The sequence below is a fragment of the Pogona vitticeps genome, chromosome 12 (genome assembly GCF_051106095.1).
Source record: "Pogona vitticeps strain Pit_001003342236 chromosome 12, PviZW2.1, whole genome shotgun sequence".
In the NCBI taxonomy this organism is placed as follows: domain Eukaryota; kingdom Metazoa; phylum Chordata; class Lepidosauria; order Squamata; family Agamidae; genus Pogona; species Pogona vitticeps.
Window position 1 is genome coordinate 24092265 of NC_135794.1, and position 20586 is coordinate 24112850.

The window sequence follows — 20586 nt, forward strand, 5'->3', positions numbered from 1 at the left end:
GGGAGGGTGGGGCACCGGGGCATCTCCCCCAAGTCCTGCCAGTGGGCATCACCCAGGGCCAAAGAGGGGACAGGGGGTCTCTCTCCCCCCATTTTTCTTCTTTTGCTGAGCTGGGGGCCCTTTGGTGAAGCGTTAGGTCCCTGGGGGTCCAAAGCACGTCAGCACCCCATTCCCCACCTCCTGCCCGGCCCAGTCCTGCTTTTCCTGTTTCGTGGAAGCTGCCCTGGGGAATGCTAATCCGGAATTTGGGGGGGGGGGTGAAGGTGGAAGCCCACTATAAATGTGAGGAAACGGCTCTAGAAGCCTGTCCTGGACCTTGGCAAAGAAACCAGTTGCCTCCGGACAGTCCAGTCCTGTATTTCCACAGGGGAGAAGAAGAAATCCCTATAATAGGTGGTTGATGTGTGAGCTTTTGTGTTGATCTCTACACCTCTCTCTCTCTCTCTCTCTCTCTCTCTCTCTCTGTGTGTGTGTGTGTGTGTGTGTGTGTGTGTGTGTTGGCCTCCCCTTGGAGGTAGGGGGGGGACCCCTTCAGAGGAGGGCCCACTCACCCACCCACTCCCGTTCCTCTTTGGGGACTACAACTCCCAGAGGGCTGCCCGCGGCATTCTGGGAGCTGTAGTCCCCAGGATGGTTGTGGTTGGTTTTGTTTTGTTTTTAAAGGAGGAGCGACCCCCCCCCCCCGAGGCCTGGCTCCCCTTCTTGGAGGAGGTTGGTCCCTGGCCGGAGGGAATCCCCTTCCCCGGAGGAAGGAAGGAAGGAAGGAAGGCCGGGCTCCGGGAGCAGCGGCAGCGGCAGCAGCTCCTCTCCCCCGCCCCCTCGGCCTTCCCCGCCCGGGAGGAAGCGAAGCGAAGTGAAGCGACGGCCTCCTCCTCCTCCTCCTCCTCCTCCTCGGAAGGGAGGCCCTCCTGCTTCTCTCTCTCTCTCTCGCCGCCTCTTCCGCCTCTTCCTCCTCCGCCGGGCGATGGGCCTGGCCTGGCCGGACCGGGGAGACCGAGGAGAAGAAGGGCGCCCCAGGGAGGGAGGCTGCCCGCGGAGCGGCGCCCAGGCGGCGGCGGCGGCGGCGGTGGGTGAGCCCCAGGCCCCGAGGAAGCCGCGGCCTCTTCGCCGCCTCTCTTTCCCCAGGCCGGAGCCCCGCGGGGGGCGGGGGGCGGGGGGGGACAGGGGAGGGGAAGGCGAAGGGGACCCGGGAAGGGAAGGGAAGGGAGGGCCCGGGGGGGGGAGGAAGGAGGGCCGGGCTGAGGGGGGCCGGTTGGAGGGCAGGGAAAGGGGAAACGGAGGGCAAAAGAGAGCCGCCGCCTCCTCCTCCTCCTCCTTCCCCTTTTCCCCGCCACGCCAGGCTGTGTGTGTGTGTGTGTGTTGGGGAGACCTTGGAGGGAGCCGGCCGCGTTCACACGTGACGGGCCCGGGACGGGGCTGCCCTGCGTGTCAAAGAGGGCCGGGTCGCGGAGGCGCTTTGGACAGGTCCGGATGAGCCTCGTCCTGCTGAAACGGCGAGAAGGAGGAGGAGGAGGAGGATGCATAGCTGAGACAGAGAGGAACAGCCCCTGCCCCCCCCCCGGTTCCTAAAAGAGATGCGAGAGAAAGAGACCTTTTGGGGGGGGAGGGGGAGTTGCTTCCCAGGCTCTCCCAGCCCGGACAGGAGTTGGGGGGGGGGCTTCAGGTGAGCGCGCAGGTGAGCGGGGCTCCCCTTGTCGTGGAAAAGGTGCTCCCCCAGGAAGGAAGGAAGGAAGGAAGGAAGGAAGGAAGGAGCTGATGATGGAAGGAAGGAAGGAAGGAAGGAAGGAAGGAAGGAAGGAAGGAAGGAAGGAAGGAAGGAAGGAAGGATCGCCACCAGAGCACCGACCAAGACAAGCAAGCAGGGTGTTGCCATAGCTCAGGCTTTAAAATTAGGGTCACTTTTGGCCTGGCTAGTTTTGTTTTGTTTTGTTTTGGCCTACAATTCCCATCAGCCACAACCAACCCATGGTAAAAAGGATTGCAAGAGAGTGGCCCAAGGTCCCTTCCATTTGCTTTCAATCAGAGCTGGTATAAAATAAAAGACATTCAGTAGCTGGTTAGTGGCATGTATTCTTGGACACCCTAGTAGAGGGCATTCCACCTGCTTTATATACGCTGTTCTTTGACGATACGTACAGCCGTTAAGCACCACCTTCTCCGTCTAAGGCCAAAAGTCAATTGTTCTGCTTATAATAATGGAGTCTTAACTGCAGCATAGAACTTTGTTGGCTTCAGTGCAGGATCTCCCAAGGTGTCCCGTTGTGATGATCTAAAGCGATCAAAGGATGTGTGCCTTATAAATGAAGTTTCTAGCCAAGACAACTGTATTTTTTTAAAAAAAATTGAAGATACAGTGCTGAGATTTTTCATCCCACTAAACATGCTTCTGGTCATTGTATTTGAGAAACATTTGCTCTAGGAGGAAGCAAATGCCACTTCTGGATGGGGGGATGTAAGCAACCAGGTGACGTGCTTGTCGATCTTGGTTGGGTTCAAGATTTCGGACGCAGGTTAGGTGTATTCCTCCTAGAAAACATCTGGTGCTCTAGCAACAGAGTCATCTAGCCGTCGGTTAATAGGAATAGCCTGTTACAATTTCTGCAGTAACTTAACGAATAAAATGAACAGAGTTGCAGAAAGGCAGATGAGAAAGATGTGTCAGGACTGGGGAAGTGTCAGGATTGGTTACGCCGTCATAATCGGTTTTGTGAAGGCGCTTACCTGTGTCTGGCTGCAAGTGAAAACATCTTTCAGAAGATGCTTGGTCACTGAGGTGCTTCAGAATTTCCAACCCCCTGTGTAATAAAACAGTAAAGTCACTCAAAGGCCAAAAGCGCTGTTGATCTTGGAATTAGGTTGTCCGTTTTTCTCCTGTGTTCTTAATTTGTTGTTTGGCCTTGGTGGAGTTGTTCTCCGAGAAAAACTGCACTTACAAGATAGCGCTCGGGCCTGTTTGAAGATTGTACGTGTGTCTTAAGACTCTGTGATCTTGTGATACTAGTTATTCAAATCATCTTTAAAAAGTGTTTTTAGAAGAGATGGAAAAACCAGGAACCCATTTGTGCTGGCATGAAATGAGCAGACATAAATCTGAATAAAAATGATTGGCGTACATGTCCTTTTGCATGACCCTGTCATTTAGGGGAAATCATTGTCTTCTTGGGGAGAAAAGTTGCATCTGTTGATGCTTGCTGAGAGAGGTTTATGATTTTCTGGATCACTTCTTCTTGTCCGAACAGGCGAGGAGGCTTAATAGCTGGGTTAGGTTGCAGCAGCCACATCATCTTGACTCCTGTTGTCATTATAGTAGGAGCGGTCCTCTAAAGAGGGATTTTGGAAAGAGCCAAAGGTAGCTCATGACCCAAGCAAGGGGGAAGCATTCCATGAAGTGTGAAAATATGAGCTGGGAAAGAGAAAACAGTCATCTAATATGTAAAACTGCTACGTAACTATTTGGCAGAAGGAAAATGTATTGAGAGGAGATGTGTGCTCCTAGTTTGCTGACTGAATAATTGCACAATGTTGCCGAGCCAATTCCTGTTAAGAATCTTGCAGGGAGCAATAGGGAGCGATCCAAGCCTTGCTCACTCATAGCGTTTGTGCACACGGAAGACTCCCCTTGCGAAACAGAAGAGCCAGTTAAGTCATCTGCTAAATCTCAACCGGTGAAGTGTTAATTGGTTTGCAAGAACACTACCTGTTGTCGTCAGGAAGCTTGCAGTTGTGTCCTGTGAAGGGAAATTGATTCTATATTTTGTTCACCAGAGTAGTTCTTCATGTTGAGTGGATGTCTTCAGGAAGGCATGATGGATGATTTGCCAGCTCTCAGTTCATCCTGAGTTGGCTGTAAGCACTCACTTGTAAGGACAGGACTTTGCTTTTAAGTAGGTATTGGTGGCCTTTAATAGCCTGTTGTTTGCCAAACCTAGCATTTCAAAAGAAACAAAGGCCTTTTGCCCCTCTTGCAGTTCAGATGATGCTCACGCAGTACTGCATTTAATGTCAATGAAATCTAATTACAAGCTGCCTTATAGGTGGAGAAGGATAACATCACGTGTTGAACCTTGAAGATTATATTTAGAAAGGGCTTAACGTTTCAAGGATGTAAAGTCTTGTTTTGTTAGCCCTGTATGGGGTTGGAGAGAAAGGGCCGTTGCAATTTCTGTCTCATGAGAAAGTGAATGAGAGGCAGGTGTGTATTAAGAGATTACATTTGATGGGATGTGTTCCCTCACCAAAGGCAGTGGAAAGCAGCTTATAATCAGAAAGAGGACTTTCTGCCAGTCCCATCATTTTCATGCTTCAACAGCTATTTTAAAAAGGGAAATTTAAAAAAATCTTTTAACTGATACATTTGGCAGGGGCGGCAAAATAGAATTGAACTCTCAGCCTTCCAATTTTCTGCAACGGTACATCATTTGCCTTTGGCTCTGTGCCCAGTGTTATTCCCCTGTTTGCTTGCCTGCTTGCATTTGATTCAGAAGACGACTGAAGATTTGCCTTTGTCTTTGATACTAAGATCTTTATTTCAAATCTTTATTCTCCCCCCCAACCAGAAAACAACCCGTGTTGAAGAATAATTGAACGACCCAGAGAGTCCTTTCGAGGAAACATCCCGATTTATTAACATGCCTGCGGTGGCCTCGGTACCTAAAGATCTGTACCTCTGTACTTCGTTGAAAGATCTGAACAAAAAAACAGAAGTGAAAGCTGAAAAAATCAGTATAAAGAGGTAATGCTTGTTCAGCACCGTCAGATTGTTTCCCAGAAATAATTCAGGAGGTGGGGGCTCTTATAGGCTCTGACATTCACAAATAGAACAACGGTCACACGGCTAAATGGGTCAGGTTGCTGGGTTTGGGGGGAGGAAAGTTCCATAGAGGTTCGTGTTCTGCTAGTTATAATGCAGTTTTCAGCCAGCCCTGTCTCTCGACACATTGGCAGTGTTGCTGTGAGCTGTCAGACAATCATCTGGATCCAGCTCCGACAGATCGGCTGCATCCCATTAGAATAGTGGTTCCCAACCGGGGGGGGGGGGGGGAGAGAGCCAGGTGTTCTGGGACTACAACTCCCAGAAGCCTTCACTACCAGCTGTGCTGGCTAGGGTGTTTCAAAGCTGCAGTCCAAGAACATTGTGGTGATGGACGCTTGGGAACCACTGTGGTAAAAATCTGGTGGCTGTTATTTATTTTGCAAAGAAGCTGTCCACATCTTGGAAGGGAGAAGCAGTATTCCATGCATGTTTTATCCCCTGGAATGGAATGTATCATTTATGAATTATTTAGGTTAGGTTTTAGCCTCCGTCCTGCAGCGAAAGATGCAAAACCGATGAGTGATGTTTCTTCCCTGTAGTATGCAGAAAGCACACCCTTTCTGGGGAGAGCAGAGGCAGGAAAGGAGTGGCTGTTTTAGGTAGTGATCTTGCACACCTTGACTCAGGAGGCCTTCTGGGTTGAACGACACACAAAGGTCTGCGACGTGAATGCTCTGAAATATGTGCACGGAGTAGCATTCGGTAACAGCAAAATGTGCAGCCTTGGCAGGAATTCATTTTACAGAAGTACCCCATTAAAGATTAAACAGACTTTAAAAAGAAAGAAAGAAAAGTTTTGTTGTGCTTAAATGCTTAAAAGGAGGCTTGCCGGAAAGGCAACGGCTGCCCGCTCCATTTTGTGCCGTCTGCGTTGATGTCGTTGAAGGTCCACCTTTGCCTTTCTTTGCTTCCCTCTCCAGCTACGTGCAGAGTGCCCTGAAGATCTTCAAAGCGGCCGAGGAATGCCGATTGGACCGGGATGAAGAGAAGGCCTATGTTCTCTACATGAAGTATGTGACCGTGTATAATCTGATTAAAAAGAGGCCCGATTTCAAACTCCAACAAGTACGTATCCCATTCCTAGTGGCTTTCTGTATCTGCGATTCATCTCTGACGCATCACTAAAGTGGTGGTGGCCATTATTAATGTTTTCTGCACCTCTTGGTCCCTGTTACCGCAACACGAAGCCATTCACTGCTCCTTGTAATTTCAGGATTTCGTCCATTCGATGCTTGGAGTCACGAACATCAAAAAGGCAATTGAGGAAGCTGAAAGACTTTCGGAAAGCCTCAAACTCAGGTATGCTTTTAAGCGTCACGAATGAATATGTGCTCTTGGGATGCTGGCATTTCTGAACCCCTCTTTCCTCTTTAACCAAAAGTTGGGCCTTCCACCAGCAGAAATTTCCATTGATTGAGAGTTAACAGCCAGAGGGTCTCATTGTCTTGGCAACAACTGACACCTCCAGAGCAGGGTTGCTCCCTGACGGTCCTTCGGGTGGGGTGGGAAGGCAGGGAAAGACCTTAAATGACTTGCTGGTGGGCCCCCCTTGGGGCCATCATCCAGCCAGTGACTTCTGTATGCAACGCCGTCAGCATCCCCCTCCTGCTGCAGCTCTCTTGCATTGTAAAAAAAATGGAAATAGTACCTCCCCCAAACCTCTTCCACAACTGGTTTTTAGAGAGAATGGGCAGGCTGTCGGAAGGGGGAAGTTGCAGGGGGAAATAACCTCATACAGCGGACATGTGCCCTTGGATCCTGGCCTCCTCACTGCGGAGGGACAGACTGGAGAGACTTTGATCATTCATGTCCAACGGCAGGGTCATTCTGATTAATTTCTTTTAAATTAGGGTTTGTTCTTTTCATACAAATTCAAGTGTCATCTCATAGTAGTGACCTTTACCTTCCAAAGGGCATGTCTGCCTATTTTTCTTTTATTTATATATCTGTATGGTGGTAAAATGTGATCAGGTGGTTTTGGGGGTGAGGGGAAGACATGCGCCTTCTTTCACTTCCTAAATAGTTCTGTAGAACATTTGCGACCTGAGAGACAGCTCACCTCCAGTGATATCAGGCTAATTTGCAGGGACAGAAACGATGAGCTGGCCTAATGACTGTGCAAGGCAAAAATATTACCCCTCTCGAGACGTTCATGTGGTCGAATTGAATCGCCTCCTTGCTCTAGATATGAAGAAGCCGAAGTACGGAAGAAATTGGAAGAAAAAGAGAGGCAGGAAGAGCAGCAGATTAAAAAGCAGGAATCGAAAGAGGAGGGCAAAGTTTTGGCCAAAGTGACAGAACCGTCTTCGGATCCCAAAGGAAAAAATCAAATGGTACTCGGGTTCCTTTTTAATTGTTAAAATGTTTTATTTTTAGATTAGAAATATTTACAATTTTTAGATTAGAAATATTTATAGAAGTTGGTTTTCATTTGTTGTCAGCTAAAAGAAGATAACTTGACATTGTGAAATCAATATGACCAGGTGGCTTTTGTTCCAGAATAACCCCGAAGGTTACCTGTTTTGAATTCTACTTGTTTTTGCTCAGAAGGTTACCAAACTGAGCCGTCTTTGTCGGTCCATCTTAAGCCTGTGAAAGTATAAATTGACTTCAATGCTGAATTTCTTTTAGAGTGATTGATTGATCCTTTTTTAGGCTGCATTAAAATCATGAGGCTGGAACATGCTGCACTGTCAGTCCTCAAATCTGGCCATGGCAGGATTTGGGCGTCAGCTGCTGTGAGTTACCCCTGAATGCAGACAATGGCCTTTGGAGGTAGTGTCTGCTCCTACCTGGAAACTAGGTCTGTTCCAGGTAGATAGACGAGACTGCTGAACGATGCAGACAGTGAAGGCAGCATCTCTCCATCTGAGCTCAGGAAAATCTGGTTTCTGCTCTTTGCGGTTAAGTGACCTTGGTTATGCCAGGATCGCTTTGCCTGAACCCGTGTATGAGGTTGATTCTTTCTCTGATAGAGTCTTCCGTATTGTTGCAATTGAAGCGAGGCAAAACAAGGAAAAGACATTGCAGGCAGAGGTAGGAATTCGCTCCCCCTTGGACAGCATTCTGCCGAGACCATTGAGTGGACAGAAGAATTTGCTCTCGTGTAAATCCTTTCTTCTGTACCTTCTTAAAAGTCCTGGTATCTTTATCAGCCCAACAGCATCTGATTTTCTTTGGACCTCTGTGTCTGGCAGCTGTTTCAGAAAGGCGCCGTTGTGTAGGAAAAGTGTCCATGTATGTGTGAATTAAGGGTGGAAATAGATGTGCCTCTCAAGCATGCTTTAAAAAGCTTAAAAGCCTTTCTAATTCTACATTATTATAGATCAATGGTGAGAATAAGCGTTCAGCAGAAGAAAAGGAGCCCTCTGAAACTGGTAAGTGACACGGCTCTCGGTTCAAGGTCCCTGTCGTATAGGACACAGGCCTGAAGAAGATTGCGAAGAACTTCAGAGAACTCCTAACATTTCAGCTGATTTTCACTAAGATGACGCCACCAGCCCACCATGGTCTCACAAACGACAACCTGTGGGTTGTCTTGGTTAAATTGTGGCTCTGGGGAACTGTCTGCCTGAGTTTGACCTACCTAATTTACATACTGCCCGTTTCTGTTTACAGATTAAAACAGTTTGTATTCCTTTATATCACTTTTTGTAAAGTAGTCTCTCTCTCTCTTTCTCTCTCTCTCTTTTTCTCTTACAAGGATCTATCACAGCAGAGAAATTATTTACAATGATGATGGACAAAAGCCTCAAGTTGATGATCATGGATGCCCGAAGCCTGAAAGATTATCAGGAGTCTTGCATTATCAACTCTGTCTGTGTTCCAGAAGAAGCTATCAGCCCCGGGTAGGACCATAAACTTTCCCCATAGAAAGTCCTGAGCCTGCATACAGATTAAAAGGTTAACCTTGATCATGGGCAGAATGATGAAAATACGAATAGGTGATGCCTGTTTGCCTGGCTACAATAAAAAAAGGTTTAAAGTAGACATGGTTTTCTTTAACTTTTTTTTTAAAAGTACTTAATTGGCCTGGGGAATTTTTGTGCCTGAGATGATGTGATGGTCACCAGAGGTGTAAGTGGATATTTAAAACGTCCAAGTAAATTATTTGGCTGTACTCTCAGACTCTTGGTAGTGAACTATGCAAAGTTCAGTAAGACTGATTGGGTGGTCGTGGCTAGACCAGGGATACTCTTGGTGTTGCTGGACCACGCTTTCGCCCTTGAGACTTTCTGCAGAGTGTACTCCTTTCGCAGGCCGGAGGAGAAGGCGATTCCTGCCCCCTCCCCAGCGAGGGACAAACAGCCTTAAGTCTTCCCTTTGTGTTTTTCTTTTGCTGTTGCTTCACATTGCAGCGTGATGGCTAGCTGGATCGAAGCTAGACTCCCAGAAACGTCCAAAGAGGCCTGGAAAGAGAGGGGGCAAGCCCACTTCGTGGTTCTGCTGGACTGGTTTAGTTCAGCCAAAGACCTGGAATTAGGAACACCTCTGCGGAGCCTCAAAGATGCACTTTTCAAGGTGAGCAAGCAGTTTTACCTTGCTATGGGCCATCTCATGTCTGGTGATGAGAGCGTGCGGGCCTGTGACAGAGATTTCCTTCACGAAGGAAGGTGGCCCATGGTTCATTTGGGATCATCAACCAAGGTTAAGACAACCCAGTTTGGCTAAGCATGATATCCACTGGGCCCCCAAATGAGGAGGCAGTGAACGGCACCATGCAAAGCTTCGGGAAAGTTCCAGTTGCAGCCGCCCCCTTTCGCAACACCAGTACGAAATAGAAAAAGCCGTGTTTGCTCAGGTACTGAACAAAAATCAACACGATGGGTCAAAATAAGCAGGCAGAAGACACCGCGTATTAGGCCGAGTGACTCGTGAACGACCGTCTGCACTCCCAACTTCCAAACTTTTTCTCTCTTTTTTGGGTGGGCCATGATTTTTGTATAGCTTTGCTCCCTATACATACGTTAAGAAAGTGAAGTCAGGATAGGGAGTTGGTTTTTCCACGCTTGCTTGTATCCTCGTGTCTCGTCATAGGACAGGGCTGAGGATTAGGAACTGTGAATCTTGTTTTGGATTTTGTAAAATGTTTTGTCCTCCGTTTCCAGTGGGAAAGCAAAGCCGTGCTCCAGCACGAACCCTTGATCCTGGAAGGGGGTTACGAGAACTGGCTCCTTTGTTATCCTCAGTACACATCAAATGCCAAAGTAACTCCTCCTCAACGTAGGAAGAATGAAGCAGTTTCTGTCTCTTGTACGTATCAAAGACACTCTTCCACTGTTGGGAGAAAGCTTTCCCAGTTCTCCTATCCTGCCAAATAAGCAAACAAAGCTTTAAAAAAAAAGTAAACAGAAATGGGTTACATCTATGTATAAAGTAGAAGCGTACATATGTCTTTGTAAACCTAAATAGTGCTTGTTCCCAACTAATTTGGGTTCACTATTGGGCAGCAGAAGGAAAACCCCGTTTTATTCCACTGGAGATGATGGTGCTTAAAAAAGTGAAACCATAGAATGATGCCTTTTTTTTATCAATATAAACAAATAATCTGCATTTCCAGCCCTTTGAGTTTATAGAGTATATAGTGTCTCTTAACTGTCTTGCAAAAGTGTCAGGATTTATTCATTCTTTAAAGCATCATCTTTCTGCATCTTTTTGAGTGGATCGTACGTCAGGATTCAAGTGTCTTCTTCTTGCGTCTTTCTCAGTGGATTTCACTTACCCGTCGTTGGAAGAGCCACTGCCACCTCCACTGCGTGTTGTCCGCGTAAAGCCTTCTGTGGCAGAAGTGACTGAGAGACAGGATGATGGAAAGGATCAGGAAAAAAGCGCGGAGACCTTTGAACCATCATCCCCTGCTGGATCGGTTGCGGTTCCTCGTAAGGGGGATGATTTGTCTGCCGCTGTCCAGCCGGCCACCCCAATGAAGGCAATTCCTCAGGTGAGGGGTTCTTGGATTTCCCAACGTCATCTGCAAGGGGAACAACGATGGGCCATTCCAGTCAGCTGGACAATCTGGAATTGTCAGGCCTTTGTTGTGGGACAGCAGGATGGAGAAACAGCGATGGTAGGACAGCAAACCAAAGGATACGGATAAGTTGATGGTGTTGTAATCAGGAGAGAACGGCCGCAGTTACAGAGATGTGAGACTTCTGCTGAATCTAGTTTGTTGAATCCTTTCCAAATTATTCAGCCCTCCAGGACAGGTATTTAATCATCTGTGGCACCTCTGTCTGATGGAGGGATAAGAGATCTGTTTAGTCTTGTTTAAATAAAGAGGAGCCAGAGAACGTTGTAAAGATATTGTAACCTCCCCTAGGTAAGTGGAGACATTGGGGTGTGGTTGCAGTGGGGGGAGAATGTTGAAAAGATGAATAGTAACATCCAGATCAGGCCCTGAATGCATGCAACTTGCAATGCATCCCCAGATGAGTTTATATCATGCCTACCTCAGGGTCTTTAACCAGGCTGGAATGTCTTTGTAAAAGTCAAACATGGGAGTAAACAATATCACAGCAAGCGAATCTGTCAACATTGTTCCTCTCTTTATTTTTATTTTTATTTTTTATTTTGTCCTGTTCAGGTTGATCGAACGAAAAAGCCTTTATCGAAAATTTCAGATGGTGGCGATAAGCCAAAAGCTGAAAGCCCAGCCGTTAGTAAGAAGGTAGTTTCAAACGGGAAAGTGGTTCCAGATCGTTCCACAAAGCCGGCCGTGGATACAAAAGCCGGCCTGACGGAGGAAGATAAAAACCGTATGCCTGCGGAAAAAGTTTCTCAGCCGGAAAAAAACAAGCTGGAAAAAGAGCTGCAGGAGAAGGAAGAAGAAGAGCCGAGGGCGGCGAAGCAAGAGCCGGAGCCGAAGGCACAAGAGGACCAGGAAGAAAGGGAGGGCCGTCGGGTGTCCCCCCTCCAGAGGGAAAAAGAGGAAGAGGCAGACAGGGCGGCAGGTGAAAAGCAAGACGCGGATAAAACCTCTAAAGACTTAGCGGACGTTAAAAAACCCGGTAAAATTGCGAGTGAAACTTCTGACGTGAAAAAAACGGACACGGACAGAATTGCCGCGGGCGAAAAAGAAAAGGTCAGGTGGACCCCAGAAACGCAGAGGCGCAAGTTGGCGGAGGAAAGCCCTGCCTCTGTTCCTGGCAAGGTGAGCGGTCCAGCCTCAAAAGAAGGGAGAGCCCGCTCTCTCTCCTTGCCCAGTGGTGTCTTTCCAGGCCTGTCTCTGAAAGGGAGCCGTTCGAACAAAGCCAGAGACTCCCTGGGATGGCGTTTCAGCGCAGCAAGATCCTGAGGCGGAGGGAGGGGTCCGTCTCATGGTGCTTATGGTGGAGTCCAACTGTCTACCCAGAGCCCTTGGTGGGGGAGTGCGCGCAAAGCGGGGTCTTTAAAACTGGCCTAGCGCCTTCCCCGTAAGCTTTGGATTTCGTGATCTCAGAGGAAACGGAGATACAAACAAGCAGCCTTTTTGGTTTTTCAGACAGTCCCTTCAGTTAGTAATTAGTAAAATAACATCTTCAGGGTGGATGAATGGGCACGCTGGAAGATCAGGGAGGTAGCCCTTGGTTTGCCCCTACGCTCATGGAGATTATTCTTTTTAAAGATCAGGAATGCCATAATAGTTTGATTTCCAGCTACTTAGAAATGTAGCTGTTGCCCCTTTCACATCGCAGGAGTAGCTATAGTCGGCCTACTTATATCTGAGATAAGGAAGAGGGAATTTCTGTCCAGCGCAAAATCCTTTTGGTTAGCATCCTTTGCTTAAAATGTCTATTCATGATCCCCTCCCCCCAAAAAATTATATCTGTGTGCAGTGTGTCTTTGTTCTTTTTTGTATGCAGGTTAGAATACATTTTTTAGTTTCTTCATATAGTAGTAGCACAAGGCACTCAAGCTTGCTAAATTAAAGTAAGAAAACTGAAGTTTTGCTTTCAAAATCTTTTACAGCAGACTGAGGTTAAAGAACAAGCAGAAAGAGAATTTCAAAAGCCAGGCGCTGTTAGAGAAGATACTGAACAACAGTCTGAAAAAAACAAAGTAAATGCACTGTGATGTGCATGTGTCGTTGGCAGTGTCATGCCATCACCTCATTTTATATCTGTTGCCATTTAACTACATTTAGGGCGCATGTAACCACATAGATGTTTTATTTTATATGTGTCATAAAATAGCCATGGTTTGCTAGCACATCCAGTGAAAATGTCACTGTCATTGTGTGGTAGTTGCACAGTTGCCTGCATGTGTTAGACTCTTTGTTTTAAACCTTTAAGATGAAAGGGGAAAAAAGAAAGAAAGAAAAAGAAAAGAAATTGGTTGTAAAGCTGGGGTTGCAAAAATGAAGCCAGTGTATTCATTGGCTTCCGCTTACCAAGATGCAGCTATTTAACCAGCAACCAAAGAAACACAACAACGGAGAGGTTTTGCCACATATTTAAGACTGACACAGTTTTGTGCCAGCTTTTGGGATCGCAGTGCACTTCTTCAGATAAACTGCAAGGCCGGGGTTTGTGTGTCCACCAGAGCTGATTCTAAACAGCCTTTCGGAAATAAGCAAGCAAAGAGCCACAGAAGGCTAGCTGGTGGACAACGTGGCCTCCTTCCATGCTTTGGGCAAAACTGTGGGTCTACGCTCAGTTGTGTGTTGTTGAAATGAATGAAGATAAAATCCGCAGGAAAGGTGTGTTCTACTCTAGCCACGTCCCTTTAGGAGACAACCCGCCATTCCCACAGGAGAGACTGACCTGTCCCCATTACCTCCCCTACCATCCCGTCGCTGCCCCTTCTAGGACAGGGAACTGTGCAAAATGCTTCCCCTCGGAAGTTTCTTAATCATCCCCAGATACTGTGTACAACTTGCAACTGTTTGTCCCGTCTCCACTTACCAAGTTTTCTGTGTCTTTCCGGTTTGATTTTCCTGTAGTGTGCCAGAGCTGGCCCAAACAGCCATGACACCTTTCCTCTTTGGGGTATAACTCTTTCTGTTTTAAAGCAATATTCATCATTCTCATTTTCGTTTATAGTCCCAGCGGGAGCCACTGACCAGAGCCCGGAGCGAGGAGATGGGCCGAGTAATCCCAGGACTGCCTCATGGTTGGGCGAAGGTAAGGGTAGCTTCCGTTACTCTTTCGTAGGACCCACTTAGTCTCCCCTTACTGTTCTTTTCACATCGGTCCGTGCTGTGAAGCCTCTAGCAACCATCGTGACTGTCCGTATATCTCTTTACGGAGTTGAGAAGAGAGACACCACCTGATAACGTTCAGTAACAAAAGCAACTTTATACGCCATGTAATATATTTCCTCCTGTTCAGGTTGTTCTGCTAAAGCAATAAAAAAATAACTTGTACCACCATCCATCATTACCGTTATTACCGTTATCAGCAGCAATGGGCAATGTATGCCCATTAACAGTAAATTCTGTTTCTTACAGAAAAAATAAAGTAAAAAAAAAATATGCAAAACAGAATTTAAAAACTCAAACGGTAGCCAGTGAGACTCCTGCCGGACAGCACAGAGCTACATCTGTTATCATCACAAATTTCTCCCAGGTTCACGCAGCAGTGGCTAAATTAAACTTAACTCTTCCCCCATAAACTTGGCCAACTTGGAGGAGTCACATAAAAAAGAAAACCCTGAGTAACGACTCAAACCAATTAATCTAAGTTTAAAAAGTTGAAAGAGGATGATTAAAGGTTAATAAAGAGAGGAACCCAGCTGCTTTTGAGTACAGACTTTCTGAATACAGGCCTTGGGTCTCATCATGGTATTGTGTGATCTTTCGAAGGTTGACCTAACCTCTTCCCTTTCTTTTTCTGTCGGCTTGTGTCACTCGAAGTTTCTTGATCCAGTGACGGGAACATTTCGCTACTACCACTCGCCAACCAATACCGTCCACATGTATCCACCAGAGATGACTCAGTCGGCCACTCCGCCTTCCACTCCACCAACCCACAAACCAAAGCCTCAGGCTGCCGATCAGCGGGAGAGGGAGCCATCCAAACTCAAACGCTCTTACTCCTCGCCAGACATAACCCAGGCTATTCAGGAGGAAGAAAGGAAGAAGATCATCATCACCCCTACCATCAATCGTGAGAATAAGTACGTCTCTTACCATTTGAACCCGACCAACACCCATTTTGGCTTATAGGCCACCGTGTAGTAGGCTGTGATTCTAAGGGAACATGTAAAAGAGTTACATGGACAAAGCGAATATTAACTTTGGCCAGATCACCTCCACATCTTCAGCGTGTAATATTCAAATTTAAATGTTTACGTTGTGTGTGGGAGGCCGTTTTTAACCAAGAGAGGGAGAGCTCGGCTTTTAAAATCAGCGAGTTACCACTCAACTGAAACAGCAAAAGCTGAGCTGAAAATTGCATAGAGCTCATTTAAACGGTTCTGGAAGCCACTGTAGAGAATCGGAATACTGTGGAAAAAGCCGCCTCGGGTCCTTTTAAGGAGAAAGGCGGGGTAAAAATAGTTTAAATCTATAAAATGAAATAAACGCAGGGACAAGAGCCAAATTATGAGCAGGCCTCTTCACGGCTAAAATCACCTCCTTCCTTACAGGCCAGTCAGCTACCCGAAGGCTGAAATCTCGAGGCTGTCTGCATCTCAGATCCGGAACCTCAACCCTGTATTTGGAGGCATGGGGCCCGCCCTCACGGGCCTTCGTAACCTGGGCAACACGTGCTACATGAACTCCGTGTTACAGTGCCTGTGCAATGCGCCACACCTGGCGGACTATTTCAACAGAAACTACTACCAAGAGGACATCAACAGGTAATGGGTTGCCACCGTTCGACCACCCTTGAGTGCAAAAAGTGGGGAAGCAGCCCTTTTATACACTGAAGGCATCAGGCCGGCCTCACCTGAGTGAAGGCATTGTCTGCGGGCACCCCCAGGGAGGGCACCTGATGCCATACAACCTATGAGGACGAGCAACCCTGGATCGTAACGTGTATGAAACAAACAGCAAAAGAACAAGTTCCCAGCGAGGATATGACAGACAGCAAGTGTGTCATGGGAAGCTAAGCCATCAGCCGTCCTGCACAAACCCCTTCTGGGGCAGCAGACTTCACAAAACAGTCCTAGGGGCTGCTATGGAGAATGGCCTCCTACGTGTTTGAACCAGCCTCGCCTTTGCGCAGAAGGGCTCCCTGTTTTAAATGAACAGGTAGACCCAGGGTCTCAATGTTAAACCATTCTAGAATCCCTCTGCTGCGCAGCTAAATCCACGTTCTGCCTTGCAGAGAAAATATGGCAGCACAGTGAGCCGACAGAGACCTGGGTGTCCCGAGATTCTGCTGCAACCCTTCGTTTCAGATTCTCCCTTGTTTTGACATTTCAGTGCTTAAAATGGTTGCTTGAATTGCAGGTCAAATTTCCTGGGTCATAAAGGTGAAGTGGCTGAGGAGTTTGGCATCATTATGAAAGCTCTCTGGACTGGGCAGTACCGATACATCAGTCCCAAAGACTTCAAAATGACCATCGGGAAGATCAACGACCAGTTTGCAGGATACAGTCAGCAAGATTCCCAGGAGATGCTTCTGTTCTTAATGGATGGTCTCCATGAAGACTTAAATAAAGTAAGTTTCATTTTTGGTTCCTCGGTTCACTTGGAAGGTACCGAGTTGCCAACAACGGGTATAAAATTTCACACCTTGTTTTCTGTCCTGCCCATATGTGCACACATAGTGTATACTTTTGGTAATGAGGAGGGTATTGAAAGTGGAGGCCGATGTGTTGAAAGACAGGGGTACTCTGAGAGCAGTGCAGAAAAGAAGCCATTTCCTGTATTTACAGCAGGCAAGTCTCCTTATTCAAACTCAACCATTTGATTGCTGTGTTAAAGCAATTAAAAGGCCAGAGCCCATTGCGTAACGATTTAGAATTCTGCCATGCCATGTCTTTTACCATAAGACCAATGGGATCGGCAAAGGCATAAATAAGAATGTAAACAAGGGCAGAATGCAGCGCATTCATGTTCCCCATTGCCTGCCTAACTGCCCGTAATAACCCTTGTTCCAGGTTACTTCAGCCCATTTTCTCTTTTATTTCGTGGGCTTTCTGTGAAATAACTTGTACACTACTTGGAACTGCCGTTCAGTCTTTCTCTCTCCTCCTTTCTATCTTTACAAATACGATGATGTCCTCTTAAGAGAGTAAGTAAACCAGTGCTTTGTCATTATTCATCTTGTGTCTGGTGCACATACGTATCTTTGGCCATGTTTTTTGTGAATGCGATAGAAAAACTTGTTCTTCATTTCATTCCCAACCGCCAGTGTGACAATTCAGTGTTCTGTGCCATAAAACTCGAACTCAGTAGAAAGGAGATGATTATCCCCCAATGTGTCTTCCCTTGGGCCTCAAATCTATTGAAATGGCCCACTCTTAGCCAGGCGGCATAAGGAGTGAAATCTGGATTGTGGAAGGCATTCTACTACTGATATAACTGGAATGTTAATTGCTTATTCCTATCAATGTAGTGCCTGCGGTGTGACTTTCAGTGGCGAATCGCTACGAATTAAATCAGAACCAGCGTCCCCTGTTACACACCTGGTCACACGAGTGGTGTGCAGTAAGAGATGCCCACACTGGAGACAGGTGCATGTGTGGCGTTGTTGTTTTCCTTCTGTCGTTCCGTACATGCACTCAGTGTTCTTGATGGCAGCTAAATTATCTGCATGTCCCACTTTCCAGGCTGACAACAGGAAGCGTTACAAAGAAGAAAACAATGATCATCTGGACGATTCCAAAGCGGCGGATCTTGCCTGGCAGAAGCACAAACAACTCAACGAGTCAATCATTGTCGCCCTTTTCCAAGGCCAGTTCAAATCCACGGTGCAGTGTCTTACATGTCACAAGAAGTCTCGGACCTTCGAAGCTTTTATGTATTTGTCTCTTCCGCTTGCGTCCACGAGTAAATGCACGTTGCAGGTGAGTTGTGTGAACACGTCGATTTGCTAATGTGTCTTCAAACCGTGTTTTCCCAAAAGCAAAACCAGCAGAGTTCTGGAACCTTAAAGACAGACGAGTTTTATTTGGCTTGTGATTACGTAGGGTTTCCCCCCCCCCCTCGGGGGTGGAAACTTTTAAAAGAAATATTGATATTTTGTTTGGTTCTGGATAAGTTGATCCGTACATCAGCCAGTGTGAAGCCCTTTCTTCTGAAAATATCAGCAGAAGTTTTTAGATCCCGTTGAATGCGTTGTTCACATTTGCTTTGGATATTTGAATTCAAAAGATGATGTGTTTTATTTTTTGTCTAGGAATGCCTTAGATTATTCTCCAAAGAAGAAAAACTGACAGATAACAATAGGTTTTACTGTAGCCGTTGCAAAACTCGAAGAGATTCTTTGAAAAAAATAGAAATCTGGAAGTTGCCCCCAGTTCTTTTAGTGCACTTGAAAAGGTAAGTGTCAAGAGTAGCACTGCTTCTTGCCGGACAGATGGTTTAGCCATCTTCGACACACTGCAGTTTGGTGTGCTTCAGAGCAAAACAAACTCACAGGAACACACACAGCTGCCCTGCATTGGGAAGACCTTTAGTCCTCTTTATATGCTTGGTGCTGAATATCTTGACCACCCGGGCCAACTGCAAGGAGGTGATACTTGAAGAACCAAAATAGGAACTATGTTGATGCAAAATGTGCTTTGATCAAATCTTCACACTGTTTTATTTTACCATAACAGTTCCATAGTCTCGTGGCTTTAAAACCAGTATTTTTTCAGTGCTGTAGCACTCTCGCAGAGACAGGCATATCTAACTCTTAATTCCTTTCGCTCATGCCTAGATTTTCCTACGACGGACGTTGGAAGCAAAAGCTTCAGACCTCAGTTGACTTCCCTCTAGAAAGCCTTGACCTGTCGCAGTATGTCATCGGCCCAAAGAGTAACTCCAAGACATACAACCTGTTCGCAGTCTCTGTAAGTAAACTCCGTTCTGGAGCCTTATCTGCCATTTCGCCCCTGTCGAATGTCAGCAGCTAGGGAACCAAGTGCCAAAGGATCGCCTGTGCTATCAGCTTTTTTCCCCCTCTTCTGGATTATATTTATTTTGTGGAACTTGGAACAGCGGGCGGGGAAAAGCAGAAACAATGTCCCGTGTTTTCCTAATCGCACTTCTGTTCCCCGCAGAATCATTACGGAGGGTTAGACGGTGGACACTACACAGCTTACTGCAAAAGTTCTGTAAAACAACGATGGTATAAGTTTGATGACCACGAAGTCTCGGAGATCTCTTCGTCGTCTGTGAAATCCTCAGCTGCGTATATCCTCTTTTACACTTCTTTCGAGCAGCGAGCTCCCGATACAGCCACATAAAGGAAACATTTGAGGAAAACTGTTGTTGTTGTTTTTTAAAGAAATGCACTCTAATTTGCTGAGCTGTGATGAGTTTCAGGTCCTTAGCTGAGTGAGGAGACGGCTGCAGCAGTTTCTCATCTGAGATGTGTCTCTTAGTGCTGTCGCTTAGATCTGAAAAACCAAATGGTTAACTCTGCTGCTTAATACTGAAAAAAATTGTTTCAAACCAACTTTAATTTTTTAGTAACGCTACAGAATTATAAGTCTAGCATAGTCCATTCAAAGGCATTAACAATGGGTTTAAGAGGTCCTAAAACTGAAGGCATATCTTTATTTCCCCTCCCACATTTATGGCCTTTTCACACTAACCTTAAGCTTGATTCCACTGTGAATATCTTAGAATGATGTGAACAGGAATGTATGTGTACATATTGACTGCAGACTTGCACATCCAAAATATGTATATAATAAAGATACGTGGTCCCTTGAGAACTAGTCCTATGAAGAGGGTTGCTTTGTTGAAATGAACGTCCGTTCTTCTATGTAGGGAAGAGCAGAGCGGCCTTCGTCGCCGCCTTCTTTTTTGTTTCTGCTTTGAGCCTTTTCTGCCTACGTCCACACTTTAAAATGTGATCTACAGGACCAAGATTTTCCTTTTTAATTTTTTAATATAAAAGTTTAATGTATTCATGTATTTTTAAAAAAAGACTTATTGAAAGAAGTAATTATTTGAAATATATAATGGGCTGATAAAATTTTCTTTGTCTGTTTTGGACTCTTGAGACTTAGACTGGTGCAATGTCACTGCTCCCTTTTGCCTACTAAAACCGTCCCGGGACCCAAATCTTGTCTCATGCCCCTGGGGTTTGCCTGTCCCCGTGCCTAACCCCTCTTCCAAGAGGCGAAATGCTTGCCTCTGGGAGGCTCCAGAGGGTCCTCGCTTTATTTACCCTGCCTTTTCCCTACCGACCCTGGTCACCCCTGGCCCTTCTCGGGAGGTTTGTCAGGGGCTTCTTGCCACTTCGCTGTTCTGTACTTGCACCCCGTCTATCTAGCGGGTGATTCAGAGTCCCCAAAATGGGGCTTGCCGCCCTCAGGCTCTCACCCGCCCAGACACCCCATTGCTTCAGCATCACAGGCAAAATAAGCTCTTGATGCTCCCCCCCCCCCCCCTTTGCAGCCGGGAGAGCTTGAGACAGATCGCTCCTCCGAGAGCTTGCCACGCCATCTCTTGTCATGGGGAGCCTGCCTTCGAAAGGGCACACCTGCCTCTGCCTTGCCTAGTCTGGAGGGTGGCTTTGGATCCTGCTCTGCGTGGCTCCTGACACGCAGGCCAAAGCCAGTTGGTCCCAAAACCTGCACGCTGCTGAAGCCTGTCCGATACATGGCACCGCCCCGCTCACCCCAGGGCCCTGGGGCTCCTTCAAAAGCAAAATGGCTGGAAGGCCCACCAAGTCCACCTGGCTTGG

The 20586-nt window shown here is 46.8% G+C and overlaps 1 protein-coding gene across 5 annotated transcripts; it reads left to right on the forward strand.

Moving 5' to 3' along the window:
* Positions 1 to 642: 642 nt before the first annotated feature.
* On the forward strand, positions 643 to 19872 carry USP8 (ubiquitin specific peptidase 8). Of its 5 annotated transcripts, none has more exons than XM_078380991.1 (20): positions 643 to 711; positions 4557 to 4732; positions 5734 to 5878; positions 6027 to 6112; positions 6999 to 7146; positions 8139 to 8190; positions 8517 to 8661; positions 9172 to 9334; positions 9922 to 10066; positions 10522 to 10754; positions 11397 to 11963; positions 12761 to 12850; positions 13834 to 13914; positions 14646 to 14908; positions 15380 to 15592; positions 16188 to 16398; positions 17513 to 17749; positions 18082 to 18224; positions 18607 to 18739; positions 18950 to 19872. In XM_078380991.1, exons 2-20 carry the CDS (start codon positions 4629 to 4631, stop codon positions 19133 to 19135), a joined length of 3345 nt encoding a protein of 1114 aa, XP_078237117.1. In that variant the 5' UTR covers positions 643 to 711; positions 4557 to 4628; the 3' UTR covers positions 19136 to 19872. The 5 variants fall into 5 exon arrangements, with proteins under 5 accessions (XP_078237117.1, XP_072838162.2, XP_072838164.2 ...); XM_072982061.2 differs by lacking the exon at positions 643 to 711 and adding an exon at positions 929 to 1066; XM_072982063.2 differs by lacking the exon at positions 643 to 711 and adding an exon at positions 933 to 1070.
* Positions 19873 to 20586: the final 714 nt, after the last annotated feature.

Excerpts from the sequence above, each read along its gene's own strand:
- USP8 (XM_078380991.1), top strand. The coding sequence starts at position 4,629 with ATGCCTGCGGTGGCCTCGGTACCTAAAGATCTGTACCTCTGTACTTCG. Across the intron at positions 11,964-12,760 it reads CTGCCTCTGTTCCTGGCAAG|CAGACTGAGGTTAAAGAACA; the intron begins GTGAGCGGTCCA and ends AATCTTTTACAG. Across the intron at positions 13,915-14,645 it reads TGCCTCATGGTTGGGCGAAG|TTTCTTGATCCAGTGACGGG; the intron begins GTAAGGGTAGCT and ends TGTCACTCGAAG.